General features: G+C 31.7%; 1 protein-coding gene across 1 annotated transcript; it reads right to left on the bottom strand.

Moving 5' to 3' along the window:
- On the bottom strand, positions 1-25,707 carry Ist1 (increased sodium tolerance 1-like protein). Its single transcript, XM_085826990.1, has 4 exons — positions 25,287-25,707; positions 11,819-12,051; positions 11,499-11,731; positions 1-5,695 (listed from the first exon to the last, which is right to left on the bottom strand). Exons 1-4 carry the CDS (start codon positions 25,553-25,555, stop codon positions 5,360-5,362), a joined length of 1,071 nt encoding a protein of 356 aa, XP_085683116.1. The 5' UTR covers positions 25,556-25,707; the 3' UTR covers positions 1-5,359.
- Positions 25,708-25,945: the final 238 nt, after the last annotated feature.

The raw sequence follows: 25,945 nt of genomic DNA, 5'->3' as shown, positions 1-25,945 counted from the left end.
TTAAAAAGAACAATGTTGTATTTTTTATTTAGTATCTTTACAACAATATAACATATAATAAAATTAGGCAAATAAACAACCTTACATCAATGCAGATTTTATACTGGCATGTTTTGCTTCTATACAACATTTTGTACATGAAATACTTTAAAAGAATATACACAATTTCAAAACATAATTTACACATTGTGTTACAGAAAGTCACAGATGAAGGCAGTATTTGGATTAGTATTTATTCTTTGCAGAAAGTGCATATACAGTACTAATGATATGGGAACTATATAGCTGCTTGTTAGCAACAGATATTAAACATCAAGGGTAAAATTACTTAAAATCACAAAATTATGTTAATAGTAATTATTGTTTGATTAAAAAAAGAAAAGGAAGTACTGTAATTGTAAAAAAATTTGGTTATCAGATTTCAAATGAAATATTCATTTTGACTATTCCTATATCCATTTCGACTATTTTTTTGCGTGAAATCTGTACATACAGACAGAATGAAGGCATCTATTCCAAAATGGATTTTCTTCAAGTCTGCATGTATCATGCCTAACTCAAAACTGATTAGCCGTAGAAAGATTAAATTTTGTATATGGGATTGCTATAACATTTAGGTGTGCCTTTCCCTTTTTGATTGCAATGGGAGGAATCAAAAGTACATACATATATGTAATAAAAATTAATTTAGAAGTACTGATGTAGGAACACTGAAATGTAGAAACACTGAAGGTGCAGAACGTAGACCCATGTTGAAGAGGAAGAATTCTGATTGCGTAGAATGCTAAAATGTTGAATTCGTAATGACTAGGAATCTTTGTTGTCGAGGCAGATTAAATTTCATTTTATTTCAATTGACATTGGTGGCCACAATTTACTTGGCACTCTAATTATGCCTATTTCCAGAATATTTACATTTCTGACACTGTAGCGATAGGAACAGAACACAGCGAAATAACGTCTTTATAGGAAAACTAGCAGAAGCTAAAGTGTGTAACTATCCAATATAGAAACCCACCAAGAGAAGGTTTTGGTTTAGGTTAAACAGGTTTTGGTTCTCAAAATTTTGAGTTCCAAATTAGCTATGTCATCAAGTTTTGCAAGCCAATGATCTAGAAATGATGCAATTCAGAAAAGTTATTATTTTTAGAATATACAGAGGAAAATACTTGAATTAAAAATGAGCAATTACGAGGGCTATTACTAAATTAAATGATAAAGCTGATTTATTTACTTTTATTTTAGTTACACACACATATCCTATACCTAATTTCTTACCTTGCCTTTTTTCCCTCCATTAGTTGGTCGTAACCACATACTTCCAATTACAGAAGTGTTTTAAATGACAAAAATATTCATGTTTTAGCAATGTCAAATTTTTAAGAAAATTAATTTTGGACAAATAATGAAATCTAACTTTTAATGCAGTCCCCTAGTTATACATCTGTTTGGGAAAGTTTTATACTTGTTATGATAAAATAAAAATACAAGAAGTTTGACTCCTATGCTAAAAAAATTGACTTGAGATATTTAACCCTTGCAGTCTTATATCCAGGGATAAAAAGAAGGGCTAGGTCATTCCTTTGTTCGACTCCTCGCCGACGCGAGCCTCATAGAGGGGGTGAACTGCAAGTAATCTGACTTGTCTGTGTTGCACCTGCACTGATTTTGCACATTTAAAACTGTAGTTTCATTCAATTGCGAGACAATTTTCTGGAGGTCACATATCCCAAATTAATTTTAATCATACATATTTGTTTTCTAATAATGCAAATATTTAACCATTTGTGTATATATGTATAGTTTTAGTCAGTTTTCCTTTTAAATTCTATATTTAAAGTATCCTTTATGTAATACGTCTTCTTTTGCTGTAGCAACGTGCCATAACACTTATAGAAATACGAAAGGAAGAGATATTGTATTTCATGCTTTCCCAAAGGACAATTTGCTTTTGACGAAAGAATGGATACATAAATGTTGAAGTGAAAATTTGCTTTTGACGAAAGAATGGATACATTAATGTGAAAAATGCAAGAATTTGCGGCGAACATTTTCTGTGCAGTGATTATGAAGATGACATGAGAAATCGCTTGCTTGGATTGCCGCAAAAGACACTGTTGAAATGCAATACTGTGCTGTAAGTAAATTTATCCTGTGCAGTAAACGAAATAACACCAAGAAATCAGAGACATTTGAAAAGAAAACTAATGCAGAGTGCTTTTGAAAGACTACACGAATTAAACCCAAAGAAAATTTATTTCGAGGCCGAGAACGAAATTGAAGCTGACAATAATAAATCAAATGTGAATGATTTTGAAATAAAACTCACAAGTGACAATGGTCTAAGTGACAATATCCCTGAATGCCCTAAGTGTAAAGATAAACAAGAATGTATTGATAATTTGAAGAAAAACTAATATCCTTAGAAAATTGTAATAAAATATTGAAAAATAGAGAAAAGAAAAATTTTATAGAATGTTTGCTCAGCGACAAAGAAGGTGGACGAAATCTGGAAAGAAATTTGTAACGGAAATTCAGAAATTAAAATCCCAAACAGCAAAATTTAGGGAAAAAACAACACAGATCGGAGAATTTGGAAAAACGTCTAAAGCATATTTTTACAAAGACGCAGATTAACGCATTGCTAGAAAAGAAGGAAAAAATCAGGTGGACTAGTGAAGATATTTCACGTTGCATAGTCATTAAGAGCTCTGTAGAATATGTTTCTTAAATAGAAATGCATATGTTTTTTCCCAAAGAAAAGCAACCCAAAAGGCAAAAAAGTGGATTGCTTCAAATGTGGTAGCCAATAAATAGTCTTCGATGCCCACCAGTGGGCGAGCGGTAAAGTCACTGAAAACTGGTAGTTCAGTCTGAGATTCGAATCCCATGAACGGGCTGGCTGCATGGGTGTTTTCGTGGTTTCATGGTGGTTCACATGGTTTTTCCCATGTGTAACGTGTATATGAGCCAGTTTCCCTTAGAAAGTCCTCCACGAAGGCATCCCTCCCCTTATTGATTAATTTTAAATAATATTTCAACAACTTGTAGTTGCATTGTGACTGTACAAGTAAGCATATAATATATGTTTTGATTTGAAATATTTCTAGATGATATTTTAGAAGTTAATAGTGTAAAGCATATTTCAAATGAGAACTAATTTTGTTAAGTTATTGTTAAAGTTATTTTTATTGCATCCTGTGTTATTATTGATTCGATTTTGTGCTATCTTAGCAATCTAGATAAAATATAATAATATAACATTAAAGTAATTGGCAAAAGAAAACCTGCCTCCTTAACCCCCACTTTTGAAAAATTAAATAATTTTTTTAGGTACTGTGTGAGTTGTTTTGTATAAATTAAGATAACAATCTTTCATGCATTTATTTAAATGTAATATTGATGTTAAGTTACAAAATTATTTTAAAAAATATATGTTATTATATTGAATCAGGAGAAAAATATGCCAATGTAAAATTTACAGTTAGGCTGAAACTTAGATTAGCAGAAATTTTGAAAACTAAGCCAATTTAAGGTTGTTTCTTGATTAATTTTAAATAGCTGTTGTTATAGTTATCTTAGAAGCAGCAGTACAGTTCTTTTAGTTACATGCAGATAAAGAAATGATTAGAAATAAACAGGCATTTAAAGGAAAAAAAAATCCCTGCAAATTAAAAAAAAAAAAAAGGAACTTTATGCTAAGAGTAGTGCATTTTATCTGTTATTTTAAAATTGAGTAAGTACTATTAAATTTTTTAATGTTCAGTGTAAAATGCATACTGCAGTAACATTTGTCTCTTCTAAATTATAGCTATTTTTCACACACAGATCATTTTAAATGCTGGTTCTTCAAATTAAAAACGCTAATTTCTATGTTGTCAATTGCATCTCCAAGCTCAGTGTCATCATGGCGAAGTCATCACTCCCCACTGCCTGTTTCAGGGTGAAAAGCTCTATGAGCTAGCCCTTCACTTTTAAGTCCTGCTTATATCTACTCTCAGCCACTAAAGCTTTTTTATCGTTCTACTGGTATGCCTTCTCTCAGACATCACAGCAAAGAACCATACTGATCTTATCTTATATATGTTGACAAACTTCAGAGATATATAGAATTTAAAATAATATTTTACAAATCAAGTGCAATTAGGCATTTTTGCATCTCATAGTACCTACATATAAACTCAATACGACTGCAAAGGGTTAAATTCTAAATTTGAAATTTTTATGAATTTTTCAACTTGCTCTTTGAGGGAATCAGGTTATTAAGTTAGATTAATTCGAGGAAATAACTTTAAATGAAATGCAGAAAAAAATTGATAATCGTTTAATAGGCTGTACAAGATTTCAATATTGGATTTTTTTTTTTTTTTATTGCAAAACCCTCAATTGTTATTTCTTAATGTTATTCCCGTTTTGATCAAGAATACTCCAGCAAATAGCATCAAAAGTTTTGTATCATTCTTCCCTTACCACATCTCTCCAGAAGAATTGCGGGAAATGCATTTTCAGTGTCCCTATTTTGCAGTCATTCTACAGGGCTTATATTAACATAGATCACTCTATCATATTCATTGTTAGCAAACATAATCATCATCCATTACTACTAAACATAATCACACAATAATAATAGTGCAGAATGAATATTATTTTTTTACTTCACCTGTTTATTTTCTGATTTAAATTACAATCAATCTGATTTTAAAATTGAAACTTTAAAAAATAGTTTTGTCGTAGTAGAAAGAAAAATTGACAATAATTTTTGTGACATTCTACATCTGTGCAAATGACTTTTTTTAACAGGAAGTCAAGTCAATAATATACTATTTTAAGGGAAGATTAAACACTTAAAATTGCTTCGTTATATAATGACTCAAAGATTTTCTATATAACTGCATAAAATAAATTTCTAATATAAATACTTACTGACATATAACCTTGACCTATGACATTGACTACTTATATAGTACAGGAGAAAAATTAGGTATAAAATATCTTATATCATGTTAATACTTTCAAATAAGCTTTAGCAATTTTTATATTTGCATTTTAAGGAAAGGAAAATTTATCCATAATATAGCAAAATTTTCCTTAAATTCCTCAAAAACTATACACATTTACATTATTACATTTAAAAAATTAGCCTAGCTACAATTCATATCATGCATCCTACTTCTAACTATTTAAAAAATGCAGATACATAAACGATTTTCAGGAGGAAACATGACAGTAAATTAAGTATTGTTATATTTTCCAGAAAATAACTCGCATAGACTTTGTTATTCAAACAGTTTCAGTGTTAGAAAAAATAGCATTTTCTTATCTCAGACATAAGACTAAAATATATGTAGCCCATAAAATGTCATTTGCGTTTCTTAAGCTCTTCAAACCTTTTTGCTAAATCGTCAAAATCAACATCATTTTCTCCATTATTTGTATCCCCTAAATCAGGTAACACAGAACTTGGAACTGATGGTAATTCAGGAAGTGTATCCACAGGAAATTTTGTTCTTGGTTGTGGCGTAGGAGCAAATGGTGAGGCATTAAATGGTGGTTTGCCTCCAACTACACTCTCATATGGAGGTGCAGGACCATCTATATTAAATCCAATATGATTTGGATTTGCAACTGGTCCTGGATAAGGGCCACTGGGCTGTACTGAAGGAACAGGTGGAATACCTGCACCTTTTCCACACACCTAAAATAGAAACTGATATATTAGTATTGAAATTTTATCACCTGCACATTAAAATATAAACATAATATACATGTATTCTTGCATTTAATAAAAATAAAAGAGACACTTTCTCTGCCACATAAATTTTATTTTGTGCAAAAGCTATATATTTGTAAGGATCAGGATTCAGAAATTAAACCAAAACAACCAAATCTATGAATTCTATCAAACATATTGCATGCATATTATTTTTTTAATAAATAAATAAACTGTTAAAGAAACCACAGAAGGGTAAATTAAATGTTTCTGACATTCTTAAACTGCCAGAATTCATGTTTTAGACTAGCCCTTTCTGAAAGAATTAATTAAATGTTTCTGACATTCTTAAACTACAAAAAATTCATGTTTATTCCCAGCTCTTTTCTGAGAGAATTAATGTTCACTCTCTATTATAATTTATGTCATATCCTGCCCCCTGGGCAAAAATAGCCCTTATATGCTTTATCATAACCAAACAAACCGCACCAAGCGTAACCCGCATGTATTTTCGCTATCTGCAACGATATGTAATTAACAAAAATCTAATGAAATAGTTTAAAACTATTTTAGTTTTATATAATTTTGTGCTTTTCCGTGTGCTACGTGCCGATTTTGATCTTTTGCAACTTTTACAAAAAAAGACCAATTTTTATTACGACAGTTTCTCATAAAATCCTCCAGTAAAAGGAATTAACAGCAAGAATTAGTATCAAATAAAATGCCCAGATTACTAATAGTATTCTTTATCATGTCATGCTAACTTGCCAAACTCAAAAACCAAAAGATTTTTCGATGTACAAAAATAATTTTAAAAGCGTGGAAAATCATACAAAGAATTTTTTTTTACAAATTATAAATACTATATAACTAGTACTTAAAAGTGTAATCACTAAGTTTTAAATGCAGTTAGTGCAAAATTACTCATATATTTTTAAAAACATCTTTATTTCTTGAAATATTTTATAGAAAACTTATAATTGAATCCATTTTCTTACAACTACGAAGAACTCCATCAAATTTGTTTTCATAAAGAAAATAGTCTAAATTTTCCTCACAGCAATTGCTACATACACTTGTGTTTCTATTAATTTTCCAATGTGTATCATTACATGGGATCTAAATTTAATCCTTATTTTAATAACTTTAATCGAATTGTTTCCCAAAATGGGAAAACACATTCATTCAGTTTCTATAGAAAAGGATTAAAAAAAACCAAACAGTTCGATATAGTATTTCATTGATATTATTATTTCCATCCACAGAAAAGAGCTATTTTAATGCAATCATCTGAAATAGCTTTAATTTTCACAAACATATCTTAAGTGAGTGATGTCATTATTATACATGCACATAAATACTTCAAAGTAATTTCATTATTGAGGGAAAAAAATTTCAGTGTGATCAGAATATAACTTAGACTGAATACAAAAATACAAAGGTACTTTTATGTATGCACATTTTATTACATCAGCCATGCAAAATCAAAAAATTGCAATCACAAATAGTACAATTTGACATTTTTCGTATCAAATAATACAATTAAAATAATTTATATATATGTATCCTGCCCCAAAATTAAAAAAAAAAAAAAAAAAAAAAAACCCAGAAAATCAGTATTTTACTTTTTCTACACACATAACTGTGACAAAAGAACACAAATCCTAAAACAACTTCAGCAAGCATGTGAAACTCGCACTATTTAATAAGACGAGAAATTCAGAACTGCTTTAATCTTACTCTGCATTCATTATCTAATGAAACCAGATAACTCAGCCCACAGGAGAACTGGATTATGATATTTTTAGATATTTACTCCCACACTCACAGCGCTAGCAGTTAGCCAAACTCTTTTCTTCTTTTAATCAGATACAGCATATCATTTCAGATGGTAGATATCATAGGTTTGGGGAAAATAACAAAATATTAGGCTAAACTAATAAAAATCATGAGAAATTTTTGGAATATGAGAAAGCTGGAAATTGGGTTGGTGAAAGTATGCTCGAAACCCAGGAACCTTCCACTTAAATGGTGATTTGGGACATCTGCTAACCAATTAGTGCATATAGCATGTTTTTCTATATCAATAACTGCAGCAAATTCTGTGCACAAAAAAAAAAAAAAAAAAAATTATATTTTGCAAAATAGAATAACTTTTACTGATACTTTCCACTTAAATGATTATTAAAAAAAAATAAAAATCTGAAGGTTTCAGATTTTAACAGTTGTCTGAAAGGGTTTGTTAAGGTTTTTAACACTCTTGCTGAGCTCATTGTCTACCAGTCTACTGTTGCATTCTTTCCTACTAATGGATTTTGCCTTTTGCTTTTTTAGCTTTATTATTAAGCATCGTTTTCTTCATACTTATGCCATATACAATTCAACAGCAAAATCACAAAATATTTAAAAGCAGCATATCTTTATAATTCCTGATAGGCAGTCTCAAGCACTAGAGATAAAAACGTTTTTTCCGTATAGAGTTGTCACTACTCACTTTGAAATCATTGAATTTGTTAATTAAAAATTTAATAATGATTTACAAAATATGAAACTGATAATAAAATAATTTTGAGACTCAAAATTTAGGCTTCCAGGTGACCATGTTCAGGTGTGTTTCCAGCAATGCACTGATTGCATATGTACACTGTTGGTTCTGCTATAGGTGTTAATAGTAATGCTGGTGCAGCCCTTTAGCTTTAGGCCTGTTGGTGCAAATTGTACCAACTATGATTCTGAAGTGGCTGCTGTCCAACTAGCCTTTATTGAAATTAGTAAAAGCCAATCAAACATTGCGATATTCATCGATTAACAGGCCACTATTAAGGCAATTTCTTCAGTCATACTTTCAAACAATGCAACTGTTTTAAATTGTCACTTTTGATGAATTCTCTAATAAATCATGGTTGCAATGTTACTATGCAGTGCATCCCAAGTCATTGTGGAATCACGGGTAATGAGTTTGTTGACACTATGACCACAGCTGGACCTGTCCTTCCTCAAACCAATCTTCCTGTTTGCTATCACCGTGCTAAAAGAATCATTGCAGCCAGATCTGGAGCTCATCTTCAAAAGAAAGAATCGGGCACATGGTATCGAAGCAGCAGCACAGAACTGATGAAAATATGTAAATATGTAAAGCAATAAAGGGGTGAGCCCAACTTTGTAACTGAAGTCCACTATCAAAGCAACTGCTCATTTATTTTCAGCACACATAAAATCATCAGTAGTAACTTCGTACTTTGCTTTTGCTTCCAAAGGGCTTGCAGTATAGTTTGACAATAGCCACGACCACACTTCTGAACCTTGAGTGGTTATGGAAGGGTAAGGAACATTTTCCCACCTGACCATGGATCCTTATATTTCGTGACTTGACCTTAAACAAGTGAAATGCCAAAACATATTTGTTTGGAATGGGATGCTACTCATATAGTTTTTTTTTTTTTTTTTTTTTTTCTTTCTTTCTTTTGTTAACATAGTAACAGGGAGGAGAAATGAATTAGATTACAAAATGAATTAAAAATGGGAACAGGGAGGAGAAAATGAATTAGATTACAAAGAAAGTAAGTTCAAATAAAATAGGAAATTGTGTTCTTTCTGAATTTTATAATTTGAATTCATTATTATTTTTGCAGACTGTTATTATTACAGCTGTCTTATGAAAACTACTGTCTTAACAGAAGTTCCAGTTTTCATTTATGTTGGAAAGAGCTTCTCTAATTCTGCAGCTGTAACAAGATCCCCCAAACCAAAGCATATTTGATATTTGTTGGGCTTAAGAAACTACGGTTTCAAAATTAGGCCTTATTTTGAATTTCAAAATAATAACCTTATTTTGAACACTAAAAACAAAAATTTTCCAATTAATGGACTTTTTGAAGAAATCTGAACAATAAATGAAAATAATGTAATAAAAGTTTTCTAGTATGATCACAATGCCCCAGTCAGAAATCAACAAATGGACAGCAAAATCTATCACATGGTTTTAAATTCAGAAAACACTTATACAGATAATGAAGAAAGAGCTATTTGAAAATGAAAAGATTTCAATTTACAGTTGAATGGAAATTTCCGGTTCAGCAATTACAGGACTTGAAAAGTGAAATTTTGTAACTAAACAAGAAAATATGTCTGTTTTTAAAATTAAAGAAAAAGTATTAACACAAAAAAATAAAGCAACTTAAACAACTGTATTGAAAGAAAAAACATTTAATTAAAATAAATAAGTAAATATTGAGCTTCTTTAGGGCACTTTTCCATTATGCACCTGCCATGCTTTTCGGCACCTGTGGAAAGAGAAGCCAACCACATTCATAGACCCAATAATATTGCCATATGCCTGTCATTGTGTGTGCATGTTGTTGTATCCATAAAATATTCTTGTAACTAGAAATGTTTTACAATTAAATTACCTGCCAAAATGCATGGAAGTTGTATTGTACAACCGCTTCTTTTCCAGTTCGTACATACACTTTGGCTTTTCTGTGCTGTTAGATTGTTCAAATTTGGATTAACAAATGGTGTTAAATTATCCATATTTCTGCGAAATATACAAGCATGTTTTGCACCATTTCACGCTCTCTTTTCAAAGATCGATGTTTGTATTTCAACTATCAATCCCATGAGACTAAGTGCTCGACATTTTGCTAACCATACCCCCCCCCCAATTCCATCAAGAAAGAGCCTCGTAGACAGTATGGTGTTGGTTGCTAAAAAAAAAAAAAAAAACTGAAACTGGCTAAAAAATTTACAATGAAATGAGAATTGGTTGCAAAGGGAGGACTTTGCCTTGAGCCTTGTTTCGAAGTTTATCATACTAAACTTCATTTTTAATTAATGTTTTGTAAATATTTTGCATATTTTCATTAGTATGTACATTTTACCTTCGTGTTTCATAAAATAAATCATAATTTAACCTAGATTAATATTCAAAACTTTGCTTTTATAAGATTGTTCTTCAGTTTCAATTTTCCGAAAACTTTTTTTTTTAATAATCTAATTCTATACTGGGGAAAAAAAAAAAAAAAAAAAAAAAACCCACCTTTTACAAAAAAAATTTGTATATTTCAGTTCTAAAATACATGTAGATTTGAACATATAATAAAAAACACACACAATTTTCATAAAAGAATTACACAGCAAGAGGGTTAAGGTCATAAATACATCTTTATTTCATAAACAACTATTTTATACTTTTCAATTTTATAATTTCTACAGATTACTAGATTTAAACCGATGGTCTAAAATTTGAAAATTTCTCAAATTCGGAATCATTGACGTTCCATCTACTTTGGATCTCGGACTTTGCACTGTACACATCTTGAAATATTCATTAACATATGATTTATTTTCAAAATTAAAAATAATCTGTAAGTAATTTAATTTTGGATTTGTGGAGTTTGCACCAGGCGGCAAAAAGTTTAGCACCAGCCCTGGTCTTTGGTATAATTGTTTTTATAATAATTAGATTTACAAACTAAGATCAGGCAGCAGAAATTATGGCCATTATGTAGACATAATTTTTTACATATTTCTTCAACAAAGAAAAAATATTACGCATAAGTAATCAAAGGTACAAAATTTGCAATCATCATAAGATTTATATTTTTAATAACTTTCATTGTCTCATTTGTCACTTAAATAATAATAAAAAACACAAATAATTATAAAAGTACATTTTTAGATTTGTTATTACAACTGATGACAACAATCACAAATGCTGGATTTGAGTTTTATGTAATAATATTGATAATAAGAATAAATAAGAATTGGAAAACATTTCAGAACTTACACTGGGTACAGGATAATTAAATGGTTTTGGTAAGTCAGGCTGTGGATACTGTATACCAGGATACATCGATTTGTCATTCGGGGGAAGGCCAGCGATAAAACCAGGCTCTGGAGGTTTTGCTTCATCACCCAAATCAATTAAAGGATCATTAACAGTAACTTTTTGAGCTTCTTCCTCTGCAGCCAATACTTCAGAGTCAGGTTCATAAGGAACATTATGGCTCTTAGCGATTTCTAGAATACAATAATAAGAGATATCTATTAAAAACTGACATAGAAATTGATTATTTAACTACCAACTTAGAAAACAGTTTGCCTTACCTATTAAATACTTTTCTACTAAAATTTTAGGAGGAGCTTGCACACTAAGTTTATGTATCAATTTTTCATTTACTGAGTTCAGTCCATTTTCTCTTGCAGCTAAGGCATAAGGTTTGCCATATTTCACTACCAGCTGGTCAGCAATTATCTTTAACTCAGCAATATCAGTCTGCAAACGAGGAGCCGCCCAGATCAAGCTTGATACTGCTTCAGCTAAACCTTCATCTAAAGTTCTTCATTCATTACATGAAAGAGGAAAAAACATTTGAATTTCATATAAATTAGGTATCAGACTGTGTATGAAATTATTTTTAATACTAGATAATTTTTTTAAAATTTTTTTATATTGTTTCGTGGGACAACTTTCAACATATCATCATCAAATCGCTGTTTAATCCTTTAAATCTTCAAAATATTTTTGAAAGCAATGGTTACTTAATAAGGAAATAAAATCTGTTATACACTTTAATGGAGATTAGCAACTAAGATATTTCTTAAAATGACTAGAATTTGAGATATACATATGAACATTTATTATTTCATTAAAATAAATATTTTACATGAAATGTTAAATCATAAAGCCAAACCATAAATGTTTATTTATGGTTTGGCTTTTATTTATGGTTTGGCTTTTTTATACTAATTAAGTTTTATACTAATAAAGTGCTAATAAAGCACTTTTGGATTTTATATTTTCATAATTTATTGCTTATTTCAGGTTTTGTTAATTCAGTTACACAGTAGAACAAATAATGGAAATGTGATACTTTTTTTTTCATTATTTTCTTAATGCAACAGTTATAATTTAAATAAATGAACATTATCTGAAATACAAATCTCTTACATTAACGTAAGCAATAGCATAATCAAATAACAAAAAGAAAGGCCTTTAACAGGTCTATTTTTACTATGGCTCAAAGAGTGGATATTGAAGTTTTTTGAACCTCTTAAATAAAAGCTTTCTTTTGGGTGACATTTACAGTATTCTTTGAAATCTATTGTTGCTGTGTTAATTTATTAAAGCAAGGTGTGCGTAGTTCGTAGATTCCTTCGCTGGCTAGATTGTGCAATTCGTAGATGTTTTTATTAAGTTAAAAGATATCACTGTGTACATGGATTCTTGTCAAATATTTTTGGTTAGAAACTTTGTTTTTGCTATTTAAATTTTTTGTTTTTGTTTCAGATTTTTAGCTTAAATTGTGTGTTCAAAACGTGGTTTTTGCATGTGCGAAAACCGTGTTTTAGGAGACATTTTTGGCTTAAAGTTTGAAATGTAGACAAAAAATTTAGATAGTAATATGGCACCGTGGAGTTTCTCGCCAAACTTTATGCTTTTGCTATTTAATTTTTTTGTTTTTGTTTGGGATTTTTAGCTTAAATTGTGTGTTCAAAACATAGTTTTTGCATGTGCGAAAACCACGTTTTAGGAGACATTTTTGGCTTAAAGTTTGAAATGTAGGCAAAACATTTAGATAGTAATATGGCACCGTGGAGTTTCTCACCAAAAATGTTTGGCGTGAAATTTTTCGCCGCATTTGCCGACCTGAGGGTGCATATAAGAGTAGTTCCAAGTTTTAAAATAAAACTTAAAACAAAGCTTTAATTCGAACAAAGAGAAAAACAAGTGAAATAGCACTTTCAAATAAGTGCCCTTTGGCTTGTTTTTCACTTTGCAAAATCATTTATCATTAACATCTTATTAGAAATTTGAAACAGAATATATCAGCAATTCGTTTAACTACTACACTAAAAAACTATATTAAAAACAAAGCAATATAAAGTGATAACAAATCTGATGATGAGATAAAGATGATCGTGCTGTTCAGAAAGTTAACTGCTTGATGTGGACTAGAAACCTTACTCTTAACTAACAATAATTACCAATAATATAAACAATTAAAACACAACTACTGTATGATAAAAGTATGTCAGTTTACATTGTTTGTTAAAATGCCTGTTTATCCACAATACCCCTGGTGACAACTCACAGCATTCTGGCTGTTACCTGTACCTAGACTAGACTTTTGGGGTAAATAATGTCTTCCCTGAGATAAAATCATCATTTATTCGGTAGTAGGTTCAGGCTATCAGGGACCATACTGATACTGTCTTCACTGCCCCTTGGCTGTGTAAATGTTACAAAGCTTGATATTGAAGCTCCCCTTCGTCAACTCTTGGGGACAGACTATGATGTACAGGGGTGTAGCTAGAGGGGGGCAACGGGGATCATTTGTCCCCGGGCGCAGAATCCAAGGGGCGACAAACAGATGTTACAACATTTTAGAATTAAATGTTTTCCATGCTTGGCAAGCAGAAGGGGGAGCGAAATCTTCAGTTGTCCCTGGGCGCTGAAAACCCTAGCTACGACTCTGATGATGTACTATTCTTTTCTTTGTTGGTGGATGCTAGCCATCCACCTTTAACTTGTGATTCATATTCCCAGACTGTGTGTATCGTATAAGTTCTCCTGGGTCGACCGAAGGGGTTACGCCATCTCGGATTACCACTAGGAATTGGGAAGTTTAGCCATGTTAAGGCAATTATTAATCTTTAAAAGACGGGTGGCCTAAGAATCGGCCAGAGCTGCAGTGTCTCAAAAAGACGGCTGTGGCCAAAATATCGGCCAGCGAATTCCCCTCCCCACCCCCATCCTTCAGGGTTCGGAGATAGTCATTGTCCGAATAACCTCCCTTGCCACTTATGCGAGATGACCTTTGCGCCTCCAAACTTTGGGGTTTCGTAAATTCCCTTTCGTTTCCCTCAGCAGTGAAATATTAGCAATTTTACATTAGTATTAATTTCACCAACTTTTCAGTGTCATTAAAAGTGTATTTTTTTCTTTATATTTCCCCTTTTTATTGTAATTTTTTTATTTAATATTGCTGTTTGAAACATGCAAAATGCAATGCAATGAAAATATAATCAATAAAATATGTTTTTAAAGTAAAGGAAAATAATTTTTAAAAAATGCTAAAGGATAAAAAAAGCTTTTATCACAAAACTGCAAGAAAGAACAATGAACAATAATGTAGCTGAAAGTTGAAATAACTTAGGATACAATGGGGGGAATCAATAAATTAAACTGAATATGAATACTAATAAAAAAGGTAAATGAAACTAATATAAGAAAAATACAACGGGATTTGTTTGATCTATAAATATAAGCTGTTACAAAATGATTGGAAACAAATAAAAGCGAACTGCCGATTTATATGAGAAACAAATAGTTAAACATCATTTTCGAGTATAAATTAAAAATGTTAATTAGTACATGTAATTCTAAACTAAATTCAGTTTGGAAACAAATAAAAACTGAATAAACTATGGACTGATTATAGGCGTGCATTTGCTGCTAAGGCATATTTTCATTATGATGCAATGTCAAAAGTTAATATTCCAACATACAACAATTATTTAGCTATGAAATCTCAACATAATATGTTTTCCTAATTTAAGGAAAAGAAACAGAAGAAAACAGAACAAATTCAACAAATTCTTTTATATTATTCCCTAGTCTCTTATCTGAAAATTAACAAAGGCGACCGACCTACAGGAAAAGTTGCAAAAGAGTAGTAGTTTCCCTTTACAATGGCAGCTAAAAGGGGGGTGGAAATGCATTTGGATTTCCCGTTTTTTTAAGTGAAATCTTTCCAAACTGTCCCGTTTCTTAAAGTTAAGGCAGGTCTGGGAGCCTCTTCCTAATAGCACACTGCTTATCCACATATATACAGAAGGGTCCAAACAAATGTATTCATTGTCCATATTTTATGACAAATTTAACTGAATGCAGATTTGCAACTGAAAGAGGATTATTGTGTGTATTCAAAATGACCATCAGCAGCTATACAATGCCCATGGCACTGATTATCACACAAAATACAGCTGTTAGTGTATCTGGTATAACGGCAGCAAGACTGTGATTTTTTTCATGTAGCTCATTGACTGTTGTTGGTTTTTCTTGATAAAAGTCATTATTGATGGTTACCAAGAGGTACCAAATCAGGGGTTACTCAACAGCACTTCTCATGCCCACCCACCATCCAGGTAGATTTTGATCAAGATACAACCTGACATCTTGATGGTAGGGAGGCAAGGCTCCATCTTGTTGCAAGCAAAAAAAAAAAAAACTCATCACCATACAGATTTTGGACGGCAGGCAAAATACACCTTATCAGTTATGATATCCTCAAAAATGAAGGGATCAATCAAACTCTGAACTGAGAAGCCACATTCTTAATCAGCAACTCCCAATACATTCACTGTCTTCTTCGCATGAGGGTGAGGATTTTCAGGAACCCAGTATATAAAATTGTGGCAGTTAACAATACCATTAATTTTGAATTGTGCCGTATCGGCACAAAATGAGCCCAATTTTTTTGGACCCTACAGTACAAACATTGTTTTGCAAGTCAAAAAATCAGTGTCCTCTCACTGACCCAGCTGATAAGACAACTGAAAACTATTAGTTTGACCAAAATTTACATTAGATGGCAAAAGTAGATGCATAGATGTTTGCATAATTTCTCTCTCTGTAATTTGAAAATTGGCATATTTTTTTAAAATTTTTTCTGGGTGGTATTCTATTACAACATAGTTGTAAATTTAAACTCTTTTATGATAGATTTATATTTTAAATTTTTTATGAATTAAAATACAAAACCATGTAAAAAATGGTATTCTATTCATAGCATGGTATTGAAATTAAAATTTTGGTACTTCCTTATTATAGTGGCCTTTGAGACTGATCACTAATCAACTGAGATAATTGCCAAAACCTCACTATGTGTTCTTACTATCAGCATCAGGTTATAATTTTGCTCTAGCCACATGTTTTTATATTAGCATTGTGCTTCATTTTAATTTTAGGTCATTAAGGTTTTTGAATTTGCATTGATTTTTAAAATACATTCCTTCCTTTTTTGTGTGAATATGTGATTAACAATCTTTAATTTACCAAATAAAGAGGTGGATGCCATACCATTTTTTCAAGAAAGATGTTTTTACCTGACAAAGGCAATTCTATTTGAGAACCTATGATGAAAATTGCCACAACATGAAACTATATGTTAAAGACGAAACCATTTGGAGATGCAACGTTAAAAATTGTAAGGAAGAAGAAGGGCCTCCTCTGTGTTGGAAATGTGTTTAGTGGTTCCAGAATATGATCTGGCAGTGCTATTAGATTTATGTTTTTGTATGCAAAAGAGTTGATGTTCATCTGTGGAAGTACAAATTAATCATCTTCACTTATTTACCCATTGAATCTTTCCAGCACCTGATGCAAAGATTCAATGGGTAAATAAGTGAACCCAATAAAATAGTTCAAACTGAAGAAAGTTTTTGTCCAATGTAAGAAGAGCAGCAGCAGAATACTCCTACAGCAGTGGATTTGGTGAAGAATATGATGGGAGAATGGCAAGTGCTTTGTGATTCAAAACTCAAATAGAGAGGCTTGTATACTTAGAAAATTACTTATCATGTGTAAGACAGACCAAAGATCTATTTTGCCAGGTGGAAGGAATATAAAATACTGCAACTTGAAGAAGCTGGTTAGATTTATTTTACCATGAACCATAATTACAATTTTATAGACCTAATGATGGGTGTTCACACCCAATATATGGGGCTTAGACAACTGGTGTAGTAAAAAACAACAGGGCACAACTAGACACCACCTTGAATCAAATGTTTTGGAATTTATGTGGAGAATGTACATAGCCGAAAATGATGTTTTTGATGAAAAGTTTAAAGCAATTTCAAAAATGTGCTTGGTCACAGGATTTTTAAAAACAGTCTTAGAAAATAACATGAATATTATTGTTATTATTGTATGTTATATTGTTAATTTTGATATTCATGCTTAGCAGAAATTATAGCAGCAATCTTGGCATAATCCTAAGGTTGCTAAATAAGGTCAGGGGCCGCTTAGTAAGGAAGTACCATAGAATTATATCTTAACTTTTGGTTAATATTCTGTAATCGGGGTGATCGCCAAACTTGGCAAGAGTTTTTTTATTTGGCACGATTTTGATTAGGTTATGGTTTCCGGCTACAGTCAAAAGTCGTTAATTCAGACACCCATAATCCAGACCTCAAAGCTAAAAACTTTCTGCGCATGCGCCGCGTTACGCGTGAGCGTAAGACCTTGACTACTGCGCATATGCGTGTGCGCAAGTGCAGAATACGTTTTCGCCTGTGCGTTTAATGTATAACGGACGGTGTAAGTTAAATTATCTAATTATCTATTTCAGTTAATGTTAATGATTGCGTTGTTCCTTAATCTTCGAATTGGATCCCGCTTATTATTTTTGGCTGATCTTTGGAATATGGTAACTGGTAGTTTGGCGACATTTTGGAGGCGATAAAGGTTACTACCTAGGACTTTGGTAATAATGTGAGAAGCACTCAGTTCCGATTACGCATTATTTTGTGTGAGGGAAAAAAGAGATCATGAGATATGTCATGTGACATTAATGGACGAATTACAGTTGTTTAATTGGAAAGGGGGGGAAATCTGGAAATTTTGTATTTAGCTATATTCTGTGTTGTGTGAAACGTGACATTAATGGACGAATTACAGTTCTTTAATCGGAAAAGGGGGTTAATTTGGAAAAGCTTCATTGTGTGTTGTGTGAAATAGTATTGATTAATTTTCGGATTGCATGGCGCTATGTAAAGTGAATTCTAAATTTTTAATGCGTTTATCTGATAATAATAATAAGTTGAGATTGTATGAAAGGAAGGATATTAGAAGTTTAAATAGCCGTGCAAGAAATATGGTGAAAATGGACATTTTGTGAAAAGGAGTGTAAGGAAGGGTACGTGGTTTCCTGAAAGTAGTTTGAGTATAGGTGAAATTTTATTAATTTCTTATTACTTGGTGAATAGACTTCCAGTTGACTACTGGATTTAGGATTTAGAAATTAGCAGTATTACTGCTGCGACGTAATGAAGATTCTGAAGAAGATTAGATAAGTTAGTATTTTTAATCATTTGAGGATATTATTTTTATGCATTGTTCTAAATGTAAGGAGTAAATAAATTAAAATGGTATTATTTGAAAATTGTTATTAGCAATGATTTAGTTTAAAGTAATTAGGATTGTAATCTAATTTTTATTAATTTAATGTATGTGCTTATTTATATTTTAAGTAGTGTTTTTTAATTAAATTATATTTTAATTTAATGATCGTGATTTTGTGAGTTACAGTAAACTCTCGCTACAACGATACCCGATACAACAATAACTCCCTCTACTACAATAATGTTTTGTGGTCCCGGTGATTTTGCATATAAACTAATGTTAATCTCGCCTCAATATTGCTATATTCTCTAGAACAATAAACCTCTGTAAAACGATTTTTTCAATCTAAATTTCAGTATTATTTTCTCCCTTTATAATAATATTTTGATTTTCAAATGCTTTTTTTTTTTTTTTTTTTTGCGTTTTCTTTTGTTACTTTTTCCGTCTATTAAGACTCATTGTGGATATTCAACTTATCCCTGAATAAATAGCTATTGTTCAGATTTCAAAACAGATGAAGACCACCCTTTTGAGAATTGGAGTGGGTGAGGGGGGGGTGAAGTGTAAATGTATGCCTAGTCTCATTTCCCAATAAACTTTGAAATTCTGATAAGGTTTAAGGACATCTAGACCTGTCTGGTCACCTTGTCACAGAACAAGTGCCCTTTGTTAGAGGAACAGGGGGAGATGGAGGCGGGGTGTTGTTAAGTGACGTACTGAAAAGTAAGTTCAAAGGTTGTTTTATAGTCTTTAACGATTTTGAGTTCTACGCGAAACATTTGGTTAAACTTTTCTTTCTTTCACGCGATATTGTTCCCTAAGATGGCAGAGCGAAAGCAACTATCTTTTTGAGATAAACTGAACATTATCAATGATATTGATGAGGGAATGAAGCAGATTGATGCGGCTAAGAAACATGGATTATCGCAATCTATAGTTGCAACGTTCCTAAAGAAGAGAAAGCAAATCGAAGATGCTGTAACTTCAAATGAAATTAACCCAGAGCGAAAACGACTGAAAGTTGCGACAAATGAAAACATTGATGCTGCTGTTTTAAAATGGTTTCAAGAGATGAGAGCAATAAATGTCCCAAAAAAATGGACCTTTATTATGTGCAAAAGCACGGAAATTTGCAGCAATGCTAGGGAACGAAATTTTCAAAGCTAGCAATGGTTGGTTAATGCGTTTTCGAGATCGTCTTGGAATAACTTTCCAAGAAGTTCACGGAGAGAAAAAGTCAGCCTCGATAAACGACGCAAATGAATGGCGGCAAAACAAGATGAAAGAAATCTTAGAAAAGTATGCTCCAGAAGACATTTATAATGCAGATGAAGCTGGGCTGTTTTTCCAACTCCTACCCGATCGAACATTGGCATTCAAGGGTGAAAAGTGTTATGGAGAGAAGAAATCAAAGCAGAGACTGACTGTTCTTCTGTGTACAAATAGCACAGGAACGCATAGAATACAACCTCTCGTCATTGGTAAATCATTGAAGCCAAGGTGCTTTAAGAACGTGAAAATTCTTCCCGTGGAGTATAAAGCAAATAAGAAGGCTTGGATGACGTCTAAATTTTTTTCCAAATGGTTACAGAAGTTAGACAATAAAATGAAGAAGAGAAAGAAAAAAATTGTTTTGTTGATAGATAACTGCGGTGCTCACACGTCATTTCCAAAGCTACAAAATATCGAAATCGCTTTTTTCCCTGCCAATTGCACTTCAATTTTACAGCCACTTGATATGGGCATAATTAAGTGCTTCAAAGGATATTACAGAAAACGGTTGGTGGACTCCATACTTGCAAACTTTGAAAATAAAGTAGAAGACCCTTTCAAAGCTGTAAATGTGAAGGAAGCGTGTGACAATATTGCTGGAAGTTGGTGGGAAGTAACAGAAAAAACCATTCGGAATTGCTGGAAAAAGGCCGGTCTTTGTGTTATGGAAAATAAGAAATCTGATAATGATGAAAATTCCATAGACAATGATCTCTCAGATGATCAAGAATGTGTTTTGCACATCAAAAAATCCGTATCCCAACTTGAGGAAATAAGCGGTAAAAAGTTTGGAATTAGTATAGAAGACTATTTAACAGCAGATGATGATCTTATGGTTTTCGCAGGAGTTACTGATGAAGATATTCTCTCTGAAATTACTGATGAGATAGGAAACAATGATGAAGATGATGATGATGATAATACAGGTTCATCACAGTTCTTATTGTCATCCCAGGAAGCTCTTCAATCTGTGAATTCTCTACGGACATTTTTTTCAAGCCTTCCGTCGACAAATGAAGGAACATTTTCGTGCACTAGACTCAATGCATACAGTATTGGTGAACTTAACAGTTAAAAAAATCAATAAACAAACAAAAATATTGGATTATTTTCAATAAAAAGTGTTTTCAGGTATGTGAATATTTATGTGCTTATTTTCTGAATTTATCTTATTTATTTATTTTTTTAGTATTTAAACCACTATTATTAGTATTTTACAAATTAATTTCTTCTAAATATAGACTTAAAAGTAGTATGTTATGCACCTTAAACTAATAATAATAAAAAAAAACTCTTATTAAATGCTCAAAATATGTGGGCCCTCCATATAACAATATGCCTCTCTACAACAATATATTTATTTGGTCCCTAAAATATTGTTGTAAGGAAGTTTCACTGTATAGGTTTCTAGTATTTTGGAATATGTTTAAGTAGTAGTTGTTGAGTATTTTCATGTATTTTCGTGAAATTTTTCTAATTTATGAGAAAAAAGCAGTGTACATGGATATAGTGAAGAGTGTGCGCAATGCCATTTTTGTGCAATTCTGGGATGTTATTTTAAGTAAAAATAAGTTGACGTGTACATGGTTTAGTGATATTTTAATTAAATGATAATTATTTTGTGAATTTTATGTTTGTAGGAATTTGGTATACGTTTTAGTTGAAGTAAACGTGCATGGAAATAATTTAAATATTTGACACTAAGTATTTGTAATGTTTGCGGTATGAATTCATTGGTGACGTTTATAATATAATAGATAATTCAGAGGTAAAAGTTTTTAGATATTTTATTTATTTTAAACATGGAAATGTTCATATTTGGAAAGGGTATATACTTTTTCGTGATAAGGTAATTTCATATATTTTCTTTTTACCGGGTTTAAAGATTCAGAAAATTGTCATGGATTTTCGTGAAATTCTTCTAATTTATGAGAAAAAAGCAATGTACACGGATATAGTGAAGAGTGTGCACAATGCCATTTTTGTGCAATTCTGGGATGTTTTTTAAGTAAAAATAAGTCGACGTGTACATGGTTTATGTGTATGTGTTATTGTGAAAAACACGCAAGGAGTTTCCGATTGTACACTTTTTCCCAATTTTGCAGTGAATATTTGTCATGATTAAGCAGTTTTGTTAGATAAAATTTCTAGTATAAGTGTAATTTGGCTAGTGGATTGTTGGAAAAAGTGTTCAGTAAATAAAAAGAAAAGAAACATGTCTTTACTTCGTGAAGACAAAATGGCGGCGGAAAAAAAAAATAGAGGGTTGCTGTAGCAGAGTCGGTTGCCAAATTTTCGCTAAAAAATCGCCAAGTTACCATAATCCAAAGATCAACCTCATTTTTTGCAGACTGTAAGAGCAATTTTATAAAAGTAAACTTGAACTTTCGATTATGTCAAATAGAATTTCCGATGCTGGAACTTCCAAAGGATCTACAAAACGAAAGTATGTTTCGATGCCCAACAAACAAAAAGTGGAATTGCTGCAAAAAATGGATAAAGACATGAAGAATGTGACAGAGAGGTTAGTGAAAACGAAAAAATTTCGATTGACAAGTTAGTCGGTATTCTCGGCACAGCAATTAACGGGACTTGAACAGCGGAACTTTGTAACTGAACAAGAAATTATGTCTGTTTATAGAATTAAAGAGAAAGTATTATCACATAAAACGAAGCAACTTAAACAACTTACATTGAAATGTTTAATAAAGTAAACAAATAAATATTAAGCTTTTTTTTTCTTTTTTTGTAAATTTTGATACCCTTTAGATCATAATTGTTCTTTATTTCATAAATTACGGTTTCATATTTTTAATTTTAGAATTTCTGCATGCCATCTTATGAGATTTAAACTGATGATCTATAATCCAGAAAAATCGATAATCCGGAATCGCCGAAGTCCCGACGAGTCCGGATTAACGACTTTTGACCGTATATGTTTTACTGTGGCAAACCTACATTATTTCGGTAATTGTAAAGGGCCTTTCCCACTGTGGTTTATCTGAGCTAACGGAGTCAGTTCTACGTGTCGTTTAACTCCACTATGCCTGCAGTTTAGGTTCTTCAACTTGCTGCCCTATGGGAAAAAACAGCTAATCTTTGGAATATGGTAACAGGTAGTTTGGCGGCATTTTGGTAAGGCGATAAAGGTTACTAGCTAGGACTTTAACAGTATACATGGATAAAGTCAAGAGTATGCGCAATGCCATTTTTGTGCAATTCTGAGATGTTTTTTTAAATGAAAATAGGTTGACGTGTACATGGAGACCATGTATGTGCAATTCTTCAAAACGCAGCAAGCAGTTTGCGATTCTGCACTTTCTCCCAATTTCGCACCTAATCTTCGTTATGATTAAGCACTTTTGTTCCATAAAAGTTCTAGCATAAGTGTAATTCGGCTAGCAGATTGTTGGAAAAAAAATGTTGACTGAAAAAGAAAACATGCCTTTACTTTGTGCAAACAAAATAGGGTCCGAACAAAAACTAGCAGGTTGCTGTAGCAGGGTTGGTCGCCAAAAAATTGCCAAGTTACTATAATCCAAAGATTAAACGAAAAAACTTGTTTTGGAGATGGGTCGGCTATGTCAGTTGTGATCATTAGCTCGGATAAACCCAGTGGGAAAGGCTATTAAGAGTGTAAATTTAGTGTAGCCACAAGATTTTTTTAAAATTTAATTTTGAAATACTGTGTATGTTTTTAAAAGCTTTACTGTTTAACATTATTATATATTTGTTTAATATTTATCTAAATATTTGCGGAAGGTTAAAATGTGTTTGATGGGAGAATGTTGGATTTCAGATGACGTGAAGTTTATAATTTATGAATGTTTTCATTTAATTTTATTTAGTTAATTTTTCTTCGAGTTTTGTTTCTTGCATGTGACAATCAAATGATGTGGAATATTTTAAAGTTTTGAACGAAATTGTTTAGTGTATTGAATTCCACGACGCTCTTTTATCAGTTAATCAATCTCATTTACTATTCTGTTTGCACATAATAATAGCTGTTCACCACTGTAAACAAAAAATGTGTTATTCTGTTTATGTTTAAAACTCGCTTTGCAGTAGTACTCTGATCTGATAAGTGCATATATTTATTAACTCAATAATTATTTACCAAAATTGTTCATTCTACTATTTTATGATGAATTACATAGAGAGTACTATGTTTTTACTTGCAAAGCTGTTGGACTCTGTTTTACTCATCTAGTATTTTATCTTCTCATTTTACTATTCTGTTTACATAAAAATAGTTTGGCGCCAACTTATGGAATATTAGCCTAAGTTTTTATAACAGACTTATATATGATAAGTAATATAATAAATAATAACAAAATATAATCAATATACATTTATGAACTCATACCTAACCAGTTACTCCCCCCCCCCAAATATTTACTTTGCACACATAGAAATTACTCAATCTGCAAATAAAAAAAATATCAGCTAGTTTTTACATATTGCTTTACATCTTCAAAAAGTGTCCAATATATTTCTGAACAAAAGATCCACCTATAAATCAAATCCATAAGAGTCATTGGTTTAATCCTAGTATCCGGTGCACATTGGATTTGGCTACTTTTGGCGACTTTATGATGAGCAGTAAAAACAGGACATATACGATGAGTAGTTAAGGGGTCATTCAAAGAAAATATATAGTTAAACATAGTATATACTATGTATATAGTATATATACTATGTATATACACACATAGCATATAGTGTATAGTATATATATACAGACTTTCTTTGGATCATTTTTGGTGTTGGTGATAATTTTCAAAGTCGCGCCAAGGCTGCACCGTATACTAGGATTTTACCGAGTCATTGGATTAAAAATACAAAAATGTCTATTTTCTGACATCATTGTTTGGGTACAGCTTGAGTACAGTCATACTAAACTGGAATAAAAAAACTGTGTTTAATACTCCAATACTAAGAAATTTAAACACTGGAGATTCATGCTTGATTTTCGGTTCTAAGAAAATAACCATCAAAAGACTTAACTGCCCTTTAAGCAGTTATACAAAAATCAATGCCCATTAAGCAGTTATACACCAATCAATGCCCATTAATCAGTTATTGTCTTAAGCAATTATACACCATCAACAAAAGTGAACGCCTTTAGAAACTCACAAAACATATCAAAACGAAACACAATTAAAATCTTACTTCATTTGCTGAATGAGACCAAATCGAGCCAGCAGCAGATCACAATATATTTCAACAACTTCCATTGCTTCTACTAAATAGTCCTCACGAATTATATGCTCAACACGAATTTTCGCACGCTCAATTTTTCCATTTGCAAGATAATCAGCAATTTCGCGTCTTGCTTTTTGAGCTAATTCCGTTTTCTTCTTTTCTAACAGTTTTAATCTATTAATTGCTAATCTTAAATTAGTTTTCAGTTTTGCATAATTACATCCTGTTGACAACATTCTGGAAGAAACTGGTTGAGATGCTCAACAGCAATTATACTTCACTTCAGGAAAAAAGTATACGCAAAATTATTACTATCCGCGTATTCTTCCGATTATGTTATGATCATGCAATACTTGTCATCTCCATACGAGTCATGCTGATAGGAATGAAAGATAACTTAGAAGAGGTTCTATTCGAGGACAAATGTAAACCTTTCTTTAGTTCAACGAGTATTTGATAGGTGGCACTTCAGTAAATGCGCGAAAAATAGACGGACTCGAGGTTTCTAAAATATTAAGTAATATAATGTAAGAAGAATTTTACTGATCTTGGAAGGACTTTGCATAAACTTTTGAACGGAATAACTGTATTCTCTGATATTTTCCAGCTGTCTGGTCCAGCTCGTT

Source organism: Stegodyphus dumicola, chromosome 11, assembly GCF_044657685.1.
Source record: "Stegodyphus dumicola isolate Sdum_Otavi_A_Nest chromosome 11, ASM4465768v1".
In the NCBI taxonomy this organism is placed as follows: Eukaryota; Metazoa; Arthropoda; class Arachnida; order Araneae; family Eresidae; genus Stegodyphus; species Stegodyphus dumicola.
Note: the sequence above shows the minus strand (reverse complement) of the source record. Positions and strands in the feature narration are given on the sequence as shown.

What these genes read in the sequence shown, in the direction of transcription:
- Ist1 (XM_085826990.1), bottom strand. Translation starts at nt 25,555, where the DNA reads ATGTTGTCAACAGGATGTAATTATGCAAAACTGAAAACTAATTTAAGA. An exon ending in GGTCTCATTCAGCAAATGAA is followed by an intron (nt 12,052 to 25,286) that starts GTAAGATTTTAA and finishes TAATGAATGAAG; the next exon opens with AACTTTAGATGAAGGTTTAG. An exon ending in TTAATTATCCTGTACCCAGT is followed by an intron (nt 5,696 to 11,498) that starts GTAAGTTCTGAA and finishes TTTCTATTTTAG; the next exon opens with GTGTGTGGAAAAGGTGCAGG.